Source organism: Pangasianodon hypophthalmus, chromosome 19 (assembly GCF_027358585.1).
Source record: "Pangasianodon hypophthalmus isolate fPanHyp1 chromosome 19, fPanHyp1.pri, whole genome shotgun sequence".
Taxonomy (NCBI): domain Eukaryota; kingdom Metazoa; phylum Chordata; class Actinopteri; order Siluriformes; family Pangasiidae; genus Pangasianodon; species Pangasianodon hypophthalmus.
In genome coordinates, this window is record NC_069728.1 from 2,233,736 (window position 1) to 2,255,361 (window position 21,626).

General features: G+C 39.0%; 1 protein-coding gene across 9 annotated transcripts in view; it reads left to right on the plus strand.

Annotated features, from left to right (window-relative positions):
• enah (ENAH actin regulator) overlaps window positions 1–21,626 on the plus strand; it is an 86,680-nt gene that overhangs the window by 36,562 nt on the left and 28,492 nt on the right. For 8 of the 9 annotated variants that reach the window (XR_008305296.1, XM_053242378.1, XM_053242379.1 and 5 more), the window contains 2 exons: window positions 5,757–5,934; window positions 15,052–15,124. Coding sequence is in view for 8 of the 9 variants with exons in the window: in XM_053242378.1 (XP_053098353.1) it covers window positions 5,757–5,934; window positions 15,052–15,124 (251 nt within the window). In the remaining variant the exon portion in view is untranslated. Of the gene's footprint in view, window positions 1–5,756; window positions 5,935–6,698; window positions 9,363–15,051; window positions 15,125–21,626 lie in introns of those variants that run through there. The other variant, XM_053242380.1, reaches the window with a different exon arrangement.

Below are 21,626 nucleotides of genomic sequence, written 5' to 3' on the forward strand. Positions count from 1 at the left end.
CAAATGTGAGGTAGATAGGCTGTAACGCAAGAGAGACACGGAAAGCTTTTAGATCAGATTCTGTGTTTGGGTCAGTATTATACACTGTATCGTTCCTCACATACCTCCAGGACCATTTTACGCACGTGGAAACCAGGACAAAAGCAGTTTCAGTTAAATGACAGGTGCAGTGCAATCTCGTACACACACTCGATGTTATTTGGAACTGCAGAGTACACAGAGAATCTGTGTCATGGTAAACTAAACAGTGTAACTGTGCAAGGCTGAGCCTTCTGGCTGCAAACTGCATGTGTAAATCATAAGCAACAGCATATGAGGGTGAACGTTGAATAATCTTTGCTGCTGCAGCCAATCCTGTGTTTGGCTCGAGTTGCAGATGGATTTTGCACCTACTTGAGATACTCTGGCAGTTTCTTGCTACTGCTGGCCAGATGTCTGTACATTTTGTGACATTTCTGAAGTTGGCGCTTGAAGTATTGACATTGAGAAAAATCTGTTTGTAGTATGTTTGAAGACAGAAGTAATATTTGTAATTGTTCAGGCTTGGGTGATTTATGAAAAAGTCATAAAAATGCGTAGCACTTTATGCAGAGCTCTAACTTTTTGTTTCTTCAGTCATCTGCTACCTGAGTGTTTTAGAAGAGCGGCATGATGACATTTGCATGGCTTCAATGATTTGACTAGTTGCTGCCCATCCCACCTTCAGCGTCTCTTCCATATTGACTTGTATTGCTAGTGCATCAGTAAAGCTACTGTTCACAAGCTCAAGCAGTTAGATTTGATTGTCTATAAATTCAGATCAACAGCTGCAATGTAAATGCCATTGTTGGGTTTTGGACACATGCATTATACATGTAGTTCTGGTTGTCTGTTGAGACTAAAGACACAGTGTTGATTTGAACGAGCTGTAATGACAGCTGAAGGTTTATGTAGTGGAGATGTTTATATAGTTCACAACAAGTATTGTGTAAGTGCATTAGGTTTAACAATACCAGCGATTAGTCTGTATGACTCTTGTAGTTGCAGTGCTCTTATGTACGGTCATTTGCATTGGAATGAAAGGTTTGTACTTGACACTGGCAGAAAGGCAAAGGCGTGAGGGAGTGAGGAGCAGTAGTGCGTAGCGTGTGCTTTATCTGCTGTTTTTCAGTTCTCCGTCTTGTTTATATACACACTCCTTTGTGTGGAGGGGCCAATTCATTAGATATGTGTGTTTCTCAAACGCTTGTTTAGCACCTTGTAGCAAAATAAGTAACCTAAGTCAGCTTGGCGTATGGAGGCTGATTTACTTAATAAAATAAGGCATGCCGTATCTAAATGGCCTAAATTGTAGTACTATTTCCACCTTAAATGATCGTTCTCCAGTGTTATTATAAGAAAATTATATGGGCATTATAATGAAATGCTGCTTAAAGGACTCCATTTCGACTCACAGCTGCACTGTAACTGTGTCCAACAAACTTCTCTGTTCTTTCTGGAAGGTAGCAAACCTAAAAACCGAAGTAAATCTGGGAACAGTTTCTTGATTTGGGAAAGACATCACTGCTTTTTTACTCAGTCAGGAGTCATTAGAAGGAAGATAGAGAGCTTTCCAGAAAGTTCCACAGGACGTCTGGTTCAGGAGTTGAATAAAGCTTTGTTCAGCAAATTGCCATTTGTTGTTATTTGTGAATGGAAAATATGAAAAATGACACTTTTCTTAGCAGCCCTGCTTTTTCTGTGTTTTCTAGTGTTTCCCTGAATATCCTGATACATCTTTTTCTTTGTAACAGACCAGAAGGATTTTCATCTCCTGAATAACCGTGATGTTTATTCATTTAATTCCCTCGAATTCATTCAGCTATACATGTTGTGTTGCCCCCACAATGCCCAGATGACCCCCACACAATAATGCCATCCTACATAGTATAGTGCCTTCTTAGTAGCTAATGTCATAGAGTTATTCATTTTAAAAGCACATGACTGTCAGGTGGTCCTCATGAACCAGTATGGTGTTTGATTACATCAGATAGCAATAATTGTTTTATCTGACAGAGGTTTTTCCATCAACCATATGGACCTAGTGTTTGAGAGAATGCATCTAAACTGTCAGGAGCAAAGAAGTAAAAAAAAGATGTCTTTGAAGGAGTTGATTGTCTAGATGAGAACTGACCTATATCTTTAGACCATTTGACTGTTGCTTGTTTCTAGCTACCAGGTTTAATACAGGTATGAAAAGTGGATGCTAATGTCAGCCAAGTTACCTATGTAAATATTACAGTTTTGACTTAATATTATTTGATTTTTGACTTAACTTTTCACATGGCCTATCTCTCTCAAGGTCACAGATGAAAGGTCAGAATTGTGCTCAAGCACAGCTTTTCATACAACAGGTGAAAAAGAGCTCACTCCTACTAGCTATGGTCCATTTTTACTGATTTCTTTTTTAATGCTTTTTTAAATCTTTTTCTTTTCACTCGTGTTGCAGCGCGTGAAAGTGATTGTTGACAGTGCAAGAGCTGCCATTATAACTTTAACTTACTCTCATATGGCTTTTCACTCTATTAATGTTACTAGTAAAGCATGACATCACCTCACATTTGAAAATAATGTGGGAAAACGCAGTTAAAAGACAAAGACTTGCTGCCATGAAGTTTTGTGATAGGCGCAAACACAGACTTTATGAAGTTATAAAATGGCTGGGCAGCTTATTTTTGCATCCTTCTGTGCACCAGGTGATTAGAGCTCTTTGTAACACCATTAATAAACACATTGAGGATCTTTCTGCTGAAAAATCCAGCTTGGTTTGACCAAAAAAAGGCAGGAGTTTATTGCTGTACAATGGTAGAATATATGTTTCAAGAAAATAATGCAACAGCAGGGTAATTAGAAAATCTCAAATATTTATTAAACAATTTAATCAAGTAATAGCCAAGCTGAAAGCTTAACAAGCTCAGACTCTGTTTTGGCAGCCAGTCAATCCAAGCTGGAGCATTTTAGGATGAAAAAAAAAAAAGCCATTTAATGTCTGACAATTGCCCAAGTTAACAATTTTTTTTTTTTTTTTAAATCAAATTTGTGCTCATTGATTTTTCTGTACGTTCCTGTTTTTCCAAAATCAGTCACACTAGTTCTCCTTGGCAAAAAGAGCCGTGAACTGGAGAAAACATAACTGGAAAAGCACCAAAAATCATGAAATTTATAAGAATGGCTTATTAAAAGATGGATATTTCTGTCTAAATGTGTAACATTATAAATATATAATTCCTATATCTCATGTTCTTAAGCGTGACGTTGTTACTGGTACCCGTGTTGTAAAGATTAAAGACCTCAGTAACTTTACAGCTGTGTGTGCTTACAGTGGAGTGCAAAAAGAATGCAGTTTTTAAAAATAATAATAATCATTTGTAGCCAGCAGTTTTTAATCTAGCGGCTGTCTTTAGCGAGAGCTTCTGAGAGGGGTACAGAACATCACAAACTGCACTGCTCTTTGTTTCTCTCCATGAAATCCGGAGTCATCTTTCATTGTTCCTACGATTCATCGCTCGACCTTTCTACAGTTACATTCACAAATCTGCACTCACCATGGGCGCCCACCCTTACAGTTGGTGTCAGCAGTGGAGTTTGATGATAGACCAGTTCTTTTTTCAGCGCGTTTACTGAGCAGCCAAATAGTTCGGTAGATGTGTCATGGCCGGCCCAAAAATCATTTTAAAGAATTCACATACTGATTGGTGTTTTCAAGCAAATGACTGTTTGAATAGCTTACTCACTCTAACAGCTCATATTTTGTAATGTAATATAAAGCATGTGCGGTATTGTAAATGGCAAATAGGTGTCAACTGTGCATCAAAGTAGGCCAACCAATGCTAAGGGCCTGTGACACAACGCACTTGGAATTCATCTACTGTTGCTAAATTGGCAGGAATCAAAGAATAGCAACTAAAATCTAACATCTTTGCTAGTCAACTGTCCCAGGGTTGGTTGTTATCTAGTTAGCCAGTTAACAAACCATAAACAATATAGCATTGTACCATCTACTCCAAAGCGTTGCAACCTGCCCGTGTTGTTATACCCCTGGCCAACTTACCTATTTTGTTGATATCTCTGCAGCAAAATATTTCTGCAAATATTAATACACAGTTACTTAAAAATGAACTTAAAAATTGTAGCATCCTGCTAAGTCAGTACTTAGTAACACCCTTTTTTTTTATAACCAGCTAGGAGTCTTTCTATACTTGTTTAATGAAAATTTCACTCATTGTTCCTGGCAGAAAACATCTAGTTCTGATATATTCTTGGGCCGTCCTGCATGCACAGCATGTTTAACATCTACCTTCAGATGATGCTCAGGTCAGGGGACTGTGAGGTCCATTCCAAATGCTTCAGCTTGTGTTTCTTGAAGTATATTTTGGATCATTATTCTGCTATAGACACCAATCTCTTTTCATCCTCAGTTTCTTGATGGACTGCATTAGATTTGCTTCATGTTTGCTGATATTTAAATCCATTCTTCCATCTGCCTGTGCAGTGTTTCCTGTGCCAATGGCCCTGCAACCCCAAAGCATAATAGATCCACCCACAGGTGTGGCAAGGTGTTCTTTTCATCAAATGATGCTCCTTTTTTTTTTCTCCAGATATACCTTTGGTGATTGTGGTCAAAGAGCTCCCTTTTACTTAATCAGTCCACAGCACTTATTTCCAAAATGCCTCTGGCTTATCGAGATAATGTTTTGCATACTTCAGACATTTACTTTTGTGATGAAGCTGCAGTTTCTGATGACTCTTCCATGCAGATCGTGTTTGTGCAAGCAATGATGCACAGTAGAATGGTGCACCAGTTCAACTTGATTTTATTTATAAAATGCTTTTAACAATGGAGGTTGTCACAAAGCAACTTTACAGAAATCTGGATGTAAAATTTAAATTAAAACCACCACTCCTGTGCCAGATCAAATTTCCTGTAGTTGCTTGCTGTCAGTTGGGGATTTTGCTTTGCCTTTCTGCCCAGGATAAGGGCAGTTCTGTCTGAGAGTGTGCATGGTCTTCCAGATCTTGCCTCGACTTCCACAGCACCTCTTAACTGCCATTTTTAATGAAATTTTGAAATTGTGAAGCTGGAAGCAATTTGGTATCTTTTTATAGCCGTCCTCTTCTTTGTAGGCATCAAGTATGTTCATTTTCAGATCTGCAGTCAGATCTGCAGTCAGCTGCTTAGAGAAACCCATGGCTGTCGAGTGTTAGCACAAGGTTTGAAGAGTCTGAGAATTTATTACACTCTGGAATTTTTAACTCGAGTAACAATTACTAATGAGTCAATTAAATGATAATGATAATGGCTTTACAGCTAGAGGGATGTCCAAACTTTTTTTTATTTTATTTTTAAGTTTTGCAGAAATTTTTCACCTTGTTAGTCACTGCTATGATAAGAAATTTTTGTAAGTCTGTTGTTCTACAAAGATGCATGTTAACCTACTGAGTGAATTTATATAAAAGCTGTAATTTTGCTTGCAGTATAGCTTATCTCATGCATAGTTTAAAAAGGGAGAAATTAGTTTCATTGACAGGCTAAAAAAATTAAATTTTAAGCAGACTGAATTTGGCCCACAGGTTGCCATAGAAACACTTAAAAATGAAAGTGTTTTTAGTCTGAGTTCAAACTCCTTAACTTCTTTTATTGTTTGAAGTCATTTTTTGAAGGTTAAAATATATTTGTTTGGGTGTCCAATCTTTTTACCATCTATTCAGTTTGTTTGTGTTTCTCATGTTATCCCCAGGTGGTGATAAACTGTGCCATTCCCAAGGGGCTGAAATATAACCAGGCAACACTGACTTTCCATCAGTGGCGCGATGCACGGCAGGTGTACGGCCTTAACTTTGGCAGCAAGGAGGATGCTAACGTATTTGCCAGTGCCATGATGCATGCTCTGGAGGTGCTCAACTCTCAGGATGCAGGTGAGCCAGACATTTTCAGCCACGCCAGTAGCTGCAGTGTCTAGACTGTGTCCTGTATTTTCGCAGTCATGATGAAAGTGCTGAAAGCCGAGTGTGGGGATTGAAAATGTTTAAGAAATGAAATGATAGAAATTGAGCTGTGTGGCACACAATGGTATCATTATAGTAGAGCTAGATCAAATACGTGGGCCTATTTACTCTTTCATATTTAAGCATTTACACTTGGATAAAAGGTAACTGGCATACATAACTTTCCTAACATTCTTTCTATGGTCATTTATGGTCAGGTGTGCCCTGCAGAGCACAATGTACTTTTGTCATTGTTCATTTAGTGAGCTTCTGTGTTTAGTTTGAGCTTGACTCAGTTAACTGTAATCAGACCTAGGCTGCTCCCTGGGGCTTTTGTTAGAGTGAGCATTGTGCCTGACCCATATCTTGGTTTTCTAATAAAATGAGGCGCTATTAAGGTTTCACTGACTGATCGTACAGCAGATATCACAAAGGTGAAGTGCTGATAATGTGTCTGTCAATGTATTCTGCACTTTTTGAGTAATCTGCAAACACTCAGACAGTGGTGTGTGGGGGTGTGTGTGTGTGTGTGTGTGTGTGAGTGAATATTGTATGATCTCACTATAGGCTGTACAGCTGTATAACTGATTCGCAGCAGAAGCCTACAACTGTGCCACTGAAACTTTTACTTTAAAGTTTTAGATATCACATCTTCACACCTCCAAAAATCATGCTGTATACAGTTTAGGGTGACTTGAAATCTCTTTCCATCAGACATTTTACAATAGGTGCCATTGCAGAATCCAGCCGCAGACCGTTCTTCAAACCCTTTAACTTCCTGTTGCTGCTCTCGGCATGGAGAGAGCTCCATTCCCACTGCTGGACTCCTGTTATCACCCCAGGAAGCTGCAGATTCACACTCTTTATCACTATCTATTAATTACCTTATAGCGATGTGTTTAATTATGCAAAGTGCTGTTAATTATGCCTTCTTCACTGACATGCCGATTATCACACTATCAAAGCCCAAAGAAATAAGGCATTTTGGCTGCTTTAGAAATAAAACCAGGTGCTTGATTATGTCCTTTTCTTATCTGCATCTGTAAGGAGCGTAATGATCTTTTGGTGATGTGGTGTTTTTAATATTACTCTTTAAATCCATCGCTCAAAACATCACATTTCTTTTTTTTATTGAGCTGAGAATTTTTTTTACCCTGGACTGTTTTTTCTCATTATTTCTATCTTTAGGGCTTTTCTCAGTTTTGTTTTCAAAATTAAAAAAGTATATCCACTATTTCCAGAATTGTCTTGAGCCGTGAAGATGAGCAAAATGCTTATCCCTGAAGCTAAATGGGATGTATTCTCTCAGAAGGAAAGTCTGTATGAGGGAGCATGAAGACGCCAACACCCCTTTTTCTTTCTTTTTTTTTTTTGGGACAATCCCTATTGCGTGTATATGGACCTGCCTTGTTGATGGGAAGAGCTTGTGAATCCTGAGGTCAAGCTCCCAAATAGTTTGATGACACATACCACCAGACTTATTTTGCTATGTCTTATTGGGATCAAACCCGCGTGGCTTCATTGAGAGCATGACGTGTATGAGTATTACTTTGATTAATCAGGTTATTTATGGCTTCTTGTTCACCCTTATGTTATTTTGGTTGGCAGCTTGTGGTCATTTGCTGCATTTACAGCAGTTTACCTAAAGCTAGTAAGCACCTTTTCCAGTGGTTTCAGCACTTTAACAGTAGGATATAGTGTAGAAGGGAAGGGCCAGAGGAAAAAGAGCAACATGTTTACTTGTTGAATGTGCGGCAGAGTCACATTTGTGGTCTGGATCTGACCCCGGAGCTGCCAGGACACTGGGATTTAATGGGATTTGATTTTTATTTTTAAAAAGAATCTATTTAAAGCTAGACAAACAAGCTATTGCACAGAATTTGGGCTGAAGTCATGTGCAAGGCTGGGGTGACAGTCACAGCTGTTTATTATTGCTGGAGTAAAGGAAAAACTAATATCAAACATAATTTACATAAAAACCAGGTGGTACCACACCATGAAGGCATATCTCAGTGTTCACGGCCCAACACTGGCTCTCTGGCAGATGATGGATTTGAACCCCAATCTTAACCACTGAGCTAAAGAAACTATCGTCAGCCTTGCTTTTGTCACAACCCATTTCTTCTGAATTGGCCAGTAAGAACATGCAAAAGGTGTTATCACTTAGTTGGAAAGACAGCATGTTTGTCATGTTTATGGTGAGGTGTGACGTTTGTTCAAGTAGTTATGGCAGACATGACGATGACTCACTGGTTAGTTTCTTGCAGCGCTGCTCTCATGCTGTAGAGTGTCTGAAATAATCAATACTTCCCTTAACACATTCACATGCTTCTGCGAGACCCAAGTTTGTGAAAATTGCTCTTAATCCCCCCTGCGTAGTTTATTACTCGCCGTCAGGCTACAGTGCTTACCTAAATATGGGCAAAAAGCTGAGGTTTTCAGAAGGTCAGGAGTAAATTTGATAAAGAATTGTAGAGCAGAGCTGATAGGAGAAATGAAGTGTGCCTTGCCGCAGTAGTGTGTTTTACGCAGCTCTCAGCCCAGGCGTACAGCTGAACATACGAGCACCTCACCGAGACTCTTATTTTAGGATCTGGTCACTGGCTTGCATATAGCTTTCTGCCTCAACCAGTAGGATCGTCATGTGTCAGGTCAGGTGTTAGATAGATTTTTCTGCCTTTTTTCAGGGTATAAATACTCTGTTGTGATGTCCTGTTGACAGAGAAGAATACAGGTCAAATATCTGGGATTATCTCATGTGTGTCTGGACGAGGTGGACTGTCAAGCTGGCTTGTGGTGATTTAGGGCCCTGAGTCTGTATCTGTCTGAATGATGGTCCTCCTTTGAGATCAGATTTTGATAGTATCTAGGGAAATTCTGGCCTGGGGGTTTAGTCTGGGAGGTAAAAAGGGAGTGAGAGAGTGAGTGAGTGGGTTTGGGAGTCCCGTGCCTGGTATGTGCTTATGTTTTGGCTTATAACACCACATGACTTTGATTGCATCACCAGACTGTTTTGATATGATGATGGGTCTAAGTGACGTTATCTGGCTTGCTTTTTATTGATGAACTCAGGCTCCTTGGCCACAGAGTGTCTCAGTCCTCAGTGTTGTCTTGTTCCCATGCTCCATTGAATGAAGTTTAGCCGAGAGAACGGATACTTGAGCTACTCTTTGGAGCTCGTCACCTGCTGAATTAAAGCTTGTAGTCTTTATTTCCGGTCTATTTATTAAAAAAAAAAAAAAAACACTTGGGCCAGGATCACTTCAGAGAGGAAACAAGACCCTGGACCATCATGCCTGCTTCACGAATGAGATGTTTCCAAGAGCACAAGATCAGTCATGCTAAGATCATCTTAAGGAGTAAGTCCACTGTCTTAGCATAACAGTTGGTTTAGGTCTTTGGATAGTTGTATTGTAGAAACTGACATTAGTCTATACAGTCTATACATTAGTCTATACAGTACTGCGAATGGCCTCAGTGTTTGCACTGCTTTTGTCTGAGGCTGTACTGTAGTGGAGCAGGTGGCTAAGAGAAGTCCCAGGCAGGTGATTGGCTGACTGCTGTCTGGCTAACACTTACTATTAGACATCTGTGTCTGGTTACAAAGGTACGCGAATGTCTAGTTTTACAACAATAATTTATCCTCTTCACTTTTAACCCAAATGTCTTGCAGTTGTTTTAAACTGTGTACTTAATCAGATGTTCTGCTCTTCTTGGACTTTCACAGAATATTGTATGGGATGTGCCCATGCTTTCTGTGGCTGATTATTTACAACCTTATCAAAAAAAAAAAATAAATAAATAAATTATGAATATTTTCAGGAATAGCTTTGGCTGCAATGTTATTTTAATGTGCTGTATGTATAGCATTGCCGCTAACCAGTTACCCTAGCCTTTGTTCCGCCTTTACTTTTGGGCCACCTATTACCCACAAAATGATTTTTTATTATTTTTATTTATTTATTTATTTTAAATTAATTATTTTTTTGGGGTGCAGTGCTTTTTGGCACCGCTGTCTCTAAGCAGAGCTTCTTTTATTAGGTGACTTTGCATCAACATCCCTTTCCCCCAACCCCCCCCATTCTACCCTCCCTGAAAGGATCAGATGGTGCCTTTATGTAGCGTCTTGGTGGTCAGGCTCAAAAAAGAGCACAATGACACCTTATACCCACAACAGTTGACTAGGGACTAGTTTCTCTTGTACTGAGTGGTTAAGGGCTCATGTGGGAGGAATAAACTGGGACCTCTGGAATGGAAACTGGAACCTTCCCAATTTTTTTTTTAGATGCTGTCATCAATCCTGGTGCTTGCCAGACTCTGTGTCTCTCTCTCTCTGACTGCCCAGAAGAAGACAGGAGACTTGTACAGGATGTCGGGGCATAGAATGTGCATCTCATAACTTCATCTGTCAAGCTTAACACTATGGGGTCTACCATGACATCCGCCCAATGGAATCCGTCCTCTTACGTTCAGTAACTTCAGCGTTATTTATTGTTGAGATGTACAGTAGGATGCTGCTTGTAGGCTTCAGAATTGAACCGTCAAATCTAATGGGTTATGGACTGTGCTACTCGGACTATTTTTTTTTTTTTTTTTGTATTGTAACTTATTTGAAATTCAATTCAAAAACAAATTATCCCTAAACATCAAGACTCATTGACCAATCAGTAGTCTTGTAATTCCATCTCTGAAAGAAATGATGGGGATTATACATTTTATACATTTACGAAAAAATATTTGGGGGTTTTGCCAAATCAGTCAGAAATGGCTTAGAGCGCTAAGATGCTGTAGATTCCTATTTTGTTGGATGTGTTGAAATTCATGAAGACCATCTCTGCATATGTATTAGTATTTCCTGTCTCCGAAATGGGTAGTCACACATAATGAACACCTCTCAGCTTGGACAAGTTAGCCTACATGAAACCCAGTCACAGAGCTCAAAGTACAGGTACACCAACCATGTGTGCACTCATCCTTCAGTTCATTGCTCTAACTGAACCCAAAAGCTCAAACACACCTGTCTGTTTTGAGCGCTAAGATGTGTCTTGAATAAGCAATTAGGGCTTCATTTGCATGCTCTGCTTCCTGAGTGGCAGCCTAAAGCTGTGTTAATGAGACAGGGTGCCAGAAAGTGTTACTCGGGCTCCCCGACTTGTTGCTGTAACACCTTTAACACGTTGTAGTTATCAGAAATGAATCTGGCACTACAGCACAGTGTCAGTTAGTCTTAAACCTTGGAGATATTACCAGTAGATGTATTATAGCTAGAGGATCTTTGAATTTTTATCTTAAACTTTATCTCAAAGTGTAATGATGCGGTAGTCTGTAGGAGTTAGATCATACATGCAGCTACCTTGAAACTTAAAACTGCTCTTTTAGGGCAATCAGTCTGTTCTCCTGAAATGGTTGATTACATTATTGCCTTGCCTGAACAGATAATCTGCCAATTTTGACGACGTACACAAAGGTATAGTGTTGCCATGAGATAAGGTAAAACAAAACAAAAAAGTATCTTCCATCTCTTTAGAGTAAAAAAAAAAAAAATCATACAATTTAGACTTAATTGTTGTTTTGTTTTTTGTTTTATTATACAACATTATGTGGAAGCTTAAAGCGTTAAAGTAGCTGTTCAGAGAGGACAATTATATTTCTTTTTAAACTATATTTCTTCATTTCTTCAAACTATACTTCTTCATGCAGATACACCATATGTGCAAAAACAGAATGATGCAAAATAAAATGTCCACTCAAGCGACCACTAGCCATAATACAGCACACAATGAGGTAACTACACATTCTTCACTTCATTCTTTCACATTAGAGAGACAGATGAGTTCACTGTCAGATCCATTTGTGATGCAGATATAGAAATGAATTTCTCTTGACTGTGAGGTTACAATGCTAGTGTTTTTGGCTGGAAGATTTTTTTACAATCCCAGGAGAAAGTGTTTTTCAATCCTGTAGAAGAGCTTAAATCTACAGTGATGTAATCCATTGCCATATTTAATATAACAATTTTTAATTTGGACTAGTCATTGTTACTGCCATGATTTAAAGTGAAATGATTATAGTATTGTGAATATTCTCTTTATTTTTCTGCATCTTTTTTCCATGTCAGAAACAGTTCACACTGTTCGTCTTGTTGGTCATGAAAGGGTTATCCTCGCCTACAAATGCCTTAGTTCTAATCAGAGGCTGATCTGATTTGAAGGGCAACAGTATCTTATCCCTCACTCAACCAGTAATGAATAATTAATCAATGCCGGAAAGTATGATGGACAATTTGCTTCCTTCTCCGTAAACGTCATGGCAGGGCGTCACAGCTCAAAGGCTTCCTGCTTTCAGTCCGGTCTTGTATTACCAGAGCAGGGTTGTTAGGACACCATGCTTCTCTCCCTGAGGTCCCGGGATGCCGTAGACTGCGATGCTAGCGGTGCTAGCACACTTGTACTCGTTAATGACCCTCCCAAAGACTGCAAGAATGGACTGATACGGTACATCTGCTGCCAGAAGAGTCATGCCCTTTCCCTCCGCTCATGTATGTGCTCGTTTTTCTTCTGAACGTTGTTTTGACTTATTCTAAACTGTAAGGTTTCCAGAGATGTTTTGCAGTTAATTGTGTCTTGGAATTTTATGCTTTATCATTTTAATATTATTGGTATTCTAAAGACGGATGGATGCAAGGCATCAAGGTTGTACTTTGATCCACATGGAATGTAATAGCAGTAGATTACCACATTGCTGTAACAGAAGAGAAGTTCCCATCAGAGATGACGCTGAGTGCTTCTGGATCTGGTCCATGCTCTAAGTGCTATTATTCGACTGTGTTGAGCAGGTCAGTAAGAAAGCACAGCAGTCTGCGATTTTAAGGGCACATTACAGCATTGTAAAACCAAGTTATTATTGGTCCATGGCATTCAGTGGGAGAGAATGATTGGCCACAACAACTGCTTCTGCTGATTCATTAGTTGTCTACCATTTGAGAATGGACTTGGTAATCAGTGGGCATAGTGTTTGTTTCTCTTTTAACTGATTGGAAGAGTGCACAGTGCACAGTGTGTGTAGCAATTCATAAAAAATGTCATTTCACAAGTGGGGACAAACTCTTTTTCCCCAAGAAACAAGGGAGCAGTGCTTTTAGACCAGTGTTACAGTAAATGTGCAAATGACTCATTGCTGAAAAACATCCAGATCTGTACAAACTGATACTTTTTGCCACATCTCATGTAGTGCGTCATCTCAGTGACTGAGCTTTTAAAGGTTAAACAGCAAACACGGGTCAAATTTGAGTTTAATTACAGCTGCATCAAATTCGAAGTGGGACCAGCAACAATTCATTGAAAAACGGTTGTTTAGTGGCGTGAAGTGATTTTTGTCACTCCTCATATGCAAGTAGGCAACTAATTGTGCGACTGGTTTGCACCAGTTGTGGTGAGTTTATTGTTCCAGAACTTTTGTGGTTTGTTCAGATGCAGTTTTGCAAACCTAAGTCGTGCTCCATATTCTTTTTGGAGAGAAGGGGCTTTTTCCTAGCCCTCCTTCCATGAAAGCTACACTTATTCAGTCTTTTTTCTGATTGTGCTGTCATGAACATTAACATTTAATGTGCTTACAGAATGTTGTAGGTCACACGATGTAGCGATTTTTCTTTATATCTCTGAGCATTAAACAATCTGACTTTGGACTGAATTTGCAGCGACGCCCGCTCCTGGGATGATTTGCAACTGCCTTGAAGGCTCTCCATTTGTAAAAATCCTTCTCACTGTAGAATAGTGAATTTCAAATTGTTAGGAGATGGCCTTATAACCCTTCTCAGATTGAGGAGCAGCAACAGTTGCTTCTCTGAAGTCATGGCTGATGTCCTTTCTTCTAGACATGATGTAGACACACACCTGAGTGCTCCAGGACACTAAACTGCCAAAAGTTCTGCTTTTATAGAGTCACACTTCTTGATGATTAACTTATCCTTGTGCATTTCAACAGCTGGCTACTAATTACTCTCTTTATGATTGTGTAAGTAGGAAGGGTGTACTTATTTTTTCCCCACCTGGGTTCTGATTGTTGGTTTTTTTTTTTTTTTGGGAAAAATGACTACATATTGAAATTTGTTGTGTTTTTGTTGTCAACTGTTTATTTATTTGTTTATAGATGTTGGTGAGGACCACACAATAGTTATTTAGTCACTAATAAATAAGGGGTGTATTTCTTTAATTTTGCCGTGACTGTATAAATAACTAGATTAAAATATTTTGTCTGTAGCATCCAGAAATTATTTCTTCTTTCTGTTTGTAGGTCTAAAACACAATTAATCTTCAGTTAAATTGTTGACTCATCAAATAGCATTTAATGAGTTTTGTTGTTTGGGAATTCCATACCTAAATCCCCCAAATTGCACTGTATTAATTCTATTAACAGTGTATTAATTGTGTTATTTAAAATTCAGTATGCTGAATACAAGGCCAGAAACTACAGCTGTGCAATTACATTTCAGTCTGTCACTGCAGGAGGCGTTTATAGGATGTAGCTTGCTCAGTTTTACACTGTCAGTTGAGCAAACCCTAGCTTATTCTGCTGAGTGCTATGTGATTTGACTGATACAGGTTTTTTTGTGCCAGAGTGTGAAGACACTAAGGAGGAAATGGCATAGGCCATGTGTAAAGTAATGAAGTGTGGAAAGAGTATCACCTGCTCTGTGAAGCATTGATTCAGACACATCTGCTCAATACTGCATTGATTCAGCCTTGTAGTGTGAAAGCCAGCGTTTGGAATAGTTAAGCTGTTGGTAGTGTTTAGTGTGTGTCTGTTTGCCCTTTCACATTGACTCATACTGTGGCCCTTCTGTAAAGTCTGAACATTCATGGGCATAAAAGCTGATCCACTCCATTCCACCTAAAGCAACAGTCAAATGTTGCTCTCAGAAATCTATTTCTAACTTCTTTGTGTCTTGACCAATATGCTCTGTGTAATTAATCAATTTAGTGTTCTCGTAGTTCCTTAAGGTGGTGATCAATCGAGTATTTTTTTTTTTCGCCCTGTACCTCTCTACAGGTCCCACGTTGCCAAGACAGAGCCCTCAGGTGCAGAATGGACCCTCGCCAGAGGAGCTGGAAATGCAGAGACGGTGAGTGTCAAACTTTTTAAAGCTTTGCTTTAACCTGTAAATACTGTATAGTAGGAGTTGCACAAGTACTACGAGTCAACCAGTTATTCAAAAAGGTAGTCGAATAGTTGACAAGTCGTCTTTTCCACACCTAAATCAAAAACTGTTTCAAGACATCACTATTTTTAAGCTATTTTCTCATGACGTGAGCATGGTTAAATATGAAGCTTGCGAGACTAGGATAGGCCTCGCTGATTAACACAGGAAGGAGCATAATGGATGTGGTGCAACAGTGTTCTGTTACCTCGTGTGGTGTAAATTACTATTTACTCATTCTTTCATTCATATACAGTGGATATAAAAAGTTTACACACCCCTGTTAAAATTGCAGGTTTTTGTGATGTAAAAAAAGTGTTGTTAAAAAAGGCGTCTGTCTTGCCACAGGGGGGGGGAGAGAACCGTACTTGCCAGAAATTGTTGCAATTCTTTTAATGTTGCTGTCGGCCTCTTGGCAGCCTCTCTGACCAGTTTTCTCCTGATCTTCTCATTAATTTTAGAGGGACGTCCTGCTCTTAATAATGTCACTGTTGTGCCATATTTTCACCATTTGTAGAAAACTAACTTTACAGTGTTTGAAGGTATATCCAATGCCTTGGAAACTTTTTTTTTTTTTAATAACTCTCTGCTGATGTATATTTTTCAACAGAGAGATCCTGTACCTGCTTTGTAAGCTCTTTGTGGCCCATGGCTTTTCTAGTTGGATGTTACCAATATGTCAGTAAAATCCTACAGGAACAGCTCTACTTTATTTGGGGTTAATCAGTCACTTTAATTAATGGCAAGTCTATACTAATTAGTATTTAACATGAGTTTAGAGTGTGACTGGTTGATTCTGAACACTGCCACATTCCCAATTATAAGAGTGTGCACACTTATGCAAGCTTAGGTATTAGAAGTTTTTTGTTTTTCTTTTTTTCCCCTAAAACATTTCTGTTTGCTTGTCACTTTTTTATATGTTGTAGTTTCACAATAAAGGTGGAAAAAAGTTCTGACATGGTTTAACTTTATTGTTTACTTCACAAAAGCCTGCCATTTTAACAGGAGTGTGTAGACTTTTTATATCCACTGTATATTTAGTAACTGCTTTATCCTGGTAAAGATGGCTGTGATTTAAATTGCTTATTCGTGTATATTTTTGGATCTCTTAAGTTCATTAGGAAACCACAGAGGAGCATGATTACATAAATAACTGCGGGAGGAGGTGGGATTGGACGGAATTCAAGTATTCATGTGTACACCTCTCCTTCACTATAAAAGTGACATGAAAATGATAACATTAAAACAAAAAAAAACAACTTTTCCCAGCATTGTCTTACACAATGTGCAGTTGACTGTAGAATTGGCTTCATCTTCGTCTGAAATATTTCCAGACTAACAGTATATTAACAGTACATTAAGCCTGATTTCTCTACCCTCTACCCTCTGCCTGCATTTCTGTAGAGTCTGCTTCGCTACGTTTTTTTTGCCCTAACTAGTCGATAGCTCCCCACGGTAGTGACTTGTGACCAGAGTGAGCTAGTGTTTGCCACCCCACTACGGTATGTACTATAAATGCAGCTAACGGTGATTACAGGCAAAATAAGCTATCATTACAGGTGTTTGGTTGAACTACGGCATTAGGTTACCAAGTTCCCAAGTAGGAATTCCAAGTTGAGAGAGTGTTTTCCTTGTACTTAGTCGGAGGTCAGAACTTACAGGTTACGACCTTTAGTTGAATGCAGCATTAACCCACTGAGCCACCACTGTCCCAGGTATGAGATTTAAGGAGTACCCTGTGTGTTCTGACTCGTAGCACAGAACTGAGCGTGAGAAGCAGCGATGGAGAGAACCCAAACCACCTGAACTGGTTCACTTATTAGTGTTGCACCTGAAAGAGAAATTTGTGTACTTTGGCCCACATTCAAAAGTACCATCTTTTTGTAGCCAACAGCTTGGCTTCTCGTGGGTGTTAGCCTTTTTCATTCTTTCCCTTTAGACTTTGAACCAAAATAGATACCGATACTTGCTCAGGCCTCATTAATGAATGGTATTTAATGAATGGCATTTAATGAATGGTAGGGCTGGTGCTTGAATGACCAAAACATGCAACTGAAACTCATTAGTTTTAACCAAATTCACATGAAAATATACTTACAAACATTTGTTATTGCACTTTAAGTAGTTTAGAGCCATGTTCAAAAGTTCCTTTTCAGTGTCTTGAGGTAAATAGCATATTCGCGGAAACCATTTGGGCGTTATAGTCTCAGCACTTCATTCCTAATTTTCCCATTTATCATCTGTGTACCTGAACCTGTAATGGATTCATCTGATGGCCTTAATAGTCAGCCCTCTTTATGCCACTTAGTAGCTTCTTTATTTCCATCAGTCAAGGAAGTGTGAAGCCTTTTTCAGTTTCCATTAAACACCCAAATGCATCATTGGCCTGGAAGTTGTACTAGGTGCATGACCAATGATTGAGGACTGTAATGATCATCTACATATAGCATGGGCCTAGGTTTGTCTTGAACGATGGTAAGGACACATGAAAGGGAGAGTACACTGAACCTATATATAACTTTGAAAAACAAATACCTTTAACACTGGGAGTCATTGCATAAACATTAAACAGTAAAAACAGGGTCGAAGCTAGCTTCTAACCTACAAGAGGCTTGCACTGAATCTAAGGGATGGCTGTGGGATGCAGAAAAGAGTACTGTGTGACAGTGGCATAGCCAGGAATGAATTTAGGGCTGATGAGGAAATATATTAAAATCACCATGTGCCTGTACAATCATATTGATAAGTGCAATGCGCTCATGTATTTTTGGGTGAAAACCAGACAGTAGTAGGAGGGGTGAGGGCACAAATTTGTTATTTTTCAACCAGTGTCAACCAATCTTGATATATTAATAATGTTGTTCTAAAATACCTTTGACAGTTCCACTGTAAATGATTAAAATAAGATGCTAATGGGGGGAAATGACGTCTTATAAAACCAGATGTACGGTTCATTTTTTTCTTCCTGCAGTAAACCTTCATTGCCTGTCACCTTTTGATCTCTGGTGGTTAAATATGGAATTGTAAATATGATGAATTTGTTGACCCTTTGTGAACATCATTACAGCACAATTGCTGTGAAAAACATGTTATTTGGCTTTGATTAACATTGGTTTGTACAGTACTTGCGTTATATTGATGTGTGTCTGTGTGTATACACCACCATTAAAACCACTGACAGGTGAAGTGAATAACATTGATTATCTCATTACAGTGGCACCTGTCAAGGCTTGGGATATATTAGGCAGCAAGTAAACAGTCAGTTCTCGAAGTTAATGTGGTGGAAGCAGGAAAAATGGGCAAGTTTAAGGATCTGAGTGACTTTGAAACGGGCCAAATTGTGATGGCTAGATGACTGGGTCAGAGCATCTCCAAAACGGCAGGTCTTGTGGGGTGTTCAGGTGTTTCCACTTTTTCCCCCTCATGAAGTTTTCTCAGCTTCAAAATGGCTTGCTTTTCTCCCATAGACAGCTCTCTGGTCTTCATGTTGGTTTATCCTTTTTACCAGCAAATTACCAGGAGAAACTCAGGGCTCAAACCAAGAGTAGACATTCAGAGCTATTACCTCATTAAACGATCAATCTAACAGGGCACACCTGGGCAACAAGAAATACCTGTCAGTCACATGTTCCAATATTTTGGATTGCTTGAAAAAAAATGGGTGTGTTACAAGATGCCATGTTCCAAGTTGTTTAACACATCTAGATGTAAATATCAGGAAAGGAAAGCTGTAATTCTGATCTATCGTCTCATATTCATCTTTTCATCTCAAACGCAGATGTCTTCAGTGTAGAGCAAAAAAGAAAAGAATTGGCCTTGCTGTTCTGATACTTTCGGAGGGGATTATATATATTTATGGAACTGCAAAATATTTTAGGTGGGTTTTAAATCCGAAATCCCCTAGCCACGCCTCTGCTGTGTGACACTAAAATTGTTCCTATTAAATGGATTTCCATTAATTGTTTGGTTTAGTTCAAAAAGCGGCTTACAAGACGTTCAAGGTAGCGCTAATTAGATCATGAACATCATGAAATTGACCCCATCTTTAAATTCTGTACTGACCCTGGATCAGATATGTTTTTTTTAAAATAATGTGCGCAAGTGCTTTGTAGGGTATAGTATTCAATTATGTAAGCTTCAGTGGACTAAAGATATGGAACATGGACGTGATATACTCTTGCATTTCTTTCCACCACCTCCCACAGAATTGTTTTGTTTGATCTGACTTCTGGTGGAAAAAATACTAAAAACAATGTTATAAAATGAAACTGTGCATGAATTGTTTTAGTGTAGTATAAATGAGTTGGAAAGGCAACAGTTCAGTAAAGACACATCGAATTTCAGATTTCTAATTACATAAGTTGTGTTTTGTTTCATCGACACCTAAGAATAATACACGAACACCTAGAAAATAAGATGCAGCACCTTTAATATTATCTACTTTCGAGCACTGATGTTGTTTCATCCTATTATGTTTGTATGTCTTAAACACTCAATGCATCTTTTCATGTCATATCTAGAGGATGTTTGTTCCCCCAAATGCCAGTATAAACATTAATATTTGATCACGCAGGAAGTGAAGGAAGTAAGAGAGTGCGCTGTGTTATGGAAGCAAAAAGTCCTTTGCACAGTAACAGCTTGCACTCATCAGCCATGTCAGGTTCTGTTGTGTAAATGTTCTATATAAGGATCCCTCACCTAATCTGCAAAGAATCTCTTAAAAAAGTGGCAGGCTCACATTCTGAGGGAATGTCTTTGAGTGTGTGTAATGGAGCCTCCTGCTCATCCACACTCCGAGCCCACTGCCATATTTAGCTATTGCAGTCAATGGAACTGGTTAAATGCTTCAAGCCTGATGTCATTCCGTGATGCAAACCCCATACAATGCTGGCCGTTGGAGACAGCTGCAAAGGAATGCAAAGCAGGTTGCTCACACATGTTTATAAATGGCTGTCAGTGGCCCCACTTACTATCAGACCACGTCTGAGTCGGCCTGCCAGCTTGAGCACTCAGCACTAACGACTTGTCAGAGGACCATAATTAGATGACAGCTTGTCATGGAACGTCAGCTCCGTTTCTAGTGCTGTGAATAAAATATTTTTGAAGGTCATTGTATTTTTTTTGAAGTATTTGTGAATTAATAACATAGATTTACCTTTTTAGATTTCTTCTGCTAGATGAATATTATTCAGGAGTAGAACATTGTAATATGAAGAGTGAGTTTGGCCAGTTTGTTCCCAAATAGGTACCATGGTGAGATGTTTATGATGAAAAAAAAAGGCCATGTAAAAGTAATTTTGGAGCATTTAATGCAATTGGGTATTAGTTTATTCCAGAAAGACATTTAGTTAGCACTACACCTCTAGTGCTCTATTATCAGCCTGAGCAGTGAGCAGAGACTGAACCAAGCAGTAATGAACTTACATAATGCACTTTCTTGACCTAATACCCACTGATTTTATCTAAGCGTTTGTATTTTATCATGCCTTGGATGGATCTCATTTGTTTGTCAGTCATGTTATTTCGGAACCAAGTCTCTGATGAGGCCAGAGAGAGTTTTACACCGCTCAGATATCAAGGCTGTGAGCTGACTCATGCTCCGAGCCCCTGCAGCCAAACTGTATTGTCACAGTTCCTCTACAGCCAGTCATCATGGTGGAATGGCATTGATTTGCAGAAGAAAGAAGAAGCAGGAAGACATGTTTACAGTCTGACCATTCATTTTGTACTATTGGAACCTTTGCCTCAAAGCTACCGAATGATTTTGGAAGTTCGGCCTCTCATAGTAATGAGAGACATGAACAGTGTCGTGACATAGTAACATTCAGTACGATATTTATGCAATTTGGAACGCAGCCCAAGTATTCAAGACTTGGCATTGCTCAGTATTACTCAAGTGTTATGAGAATAAAATAACTCTATTGTGCACATCACAGTTACTGAGTACTGGGGTTGTCCTGATACCAAAATGTTTTACTCTGATACTAATCAAGATTCTCTGTAACAAAATGATACTTGATAATGAATAAATCATTACATTAACATGGGACCACACACACACACACACACACACACACAGAGACTGAAGTCACTGAGCACCCAAAAATTGATTTAATTGTTAGTAATTAAACTGTTTGTTATAGATCTAGCCCATTATTGACCTCAAACTGCACTGTAAGTTAAAAAAGCACCCCTTAAATGGCGAGTAAAGGGGCTGTGAGTAGAGGGGCCTCGCTCTGCATGCGTCATGAATCCGTTCACAAGGTGAGTGGTTTTTTGCTCCTTCCAATTTAGGTTGTCAAATTTAGACATTAATTTGTGCTGGCAAGATACAAATACAGTGTCAGAAGCTGCATGAGTTACTGCACAGGAGAAGAGGTTAATCATATGCCTGAATTAAACTCTCAGTAAGACCTTTAGCCATCTA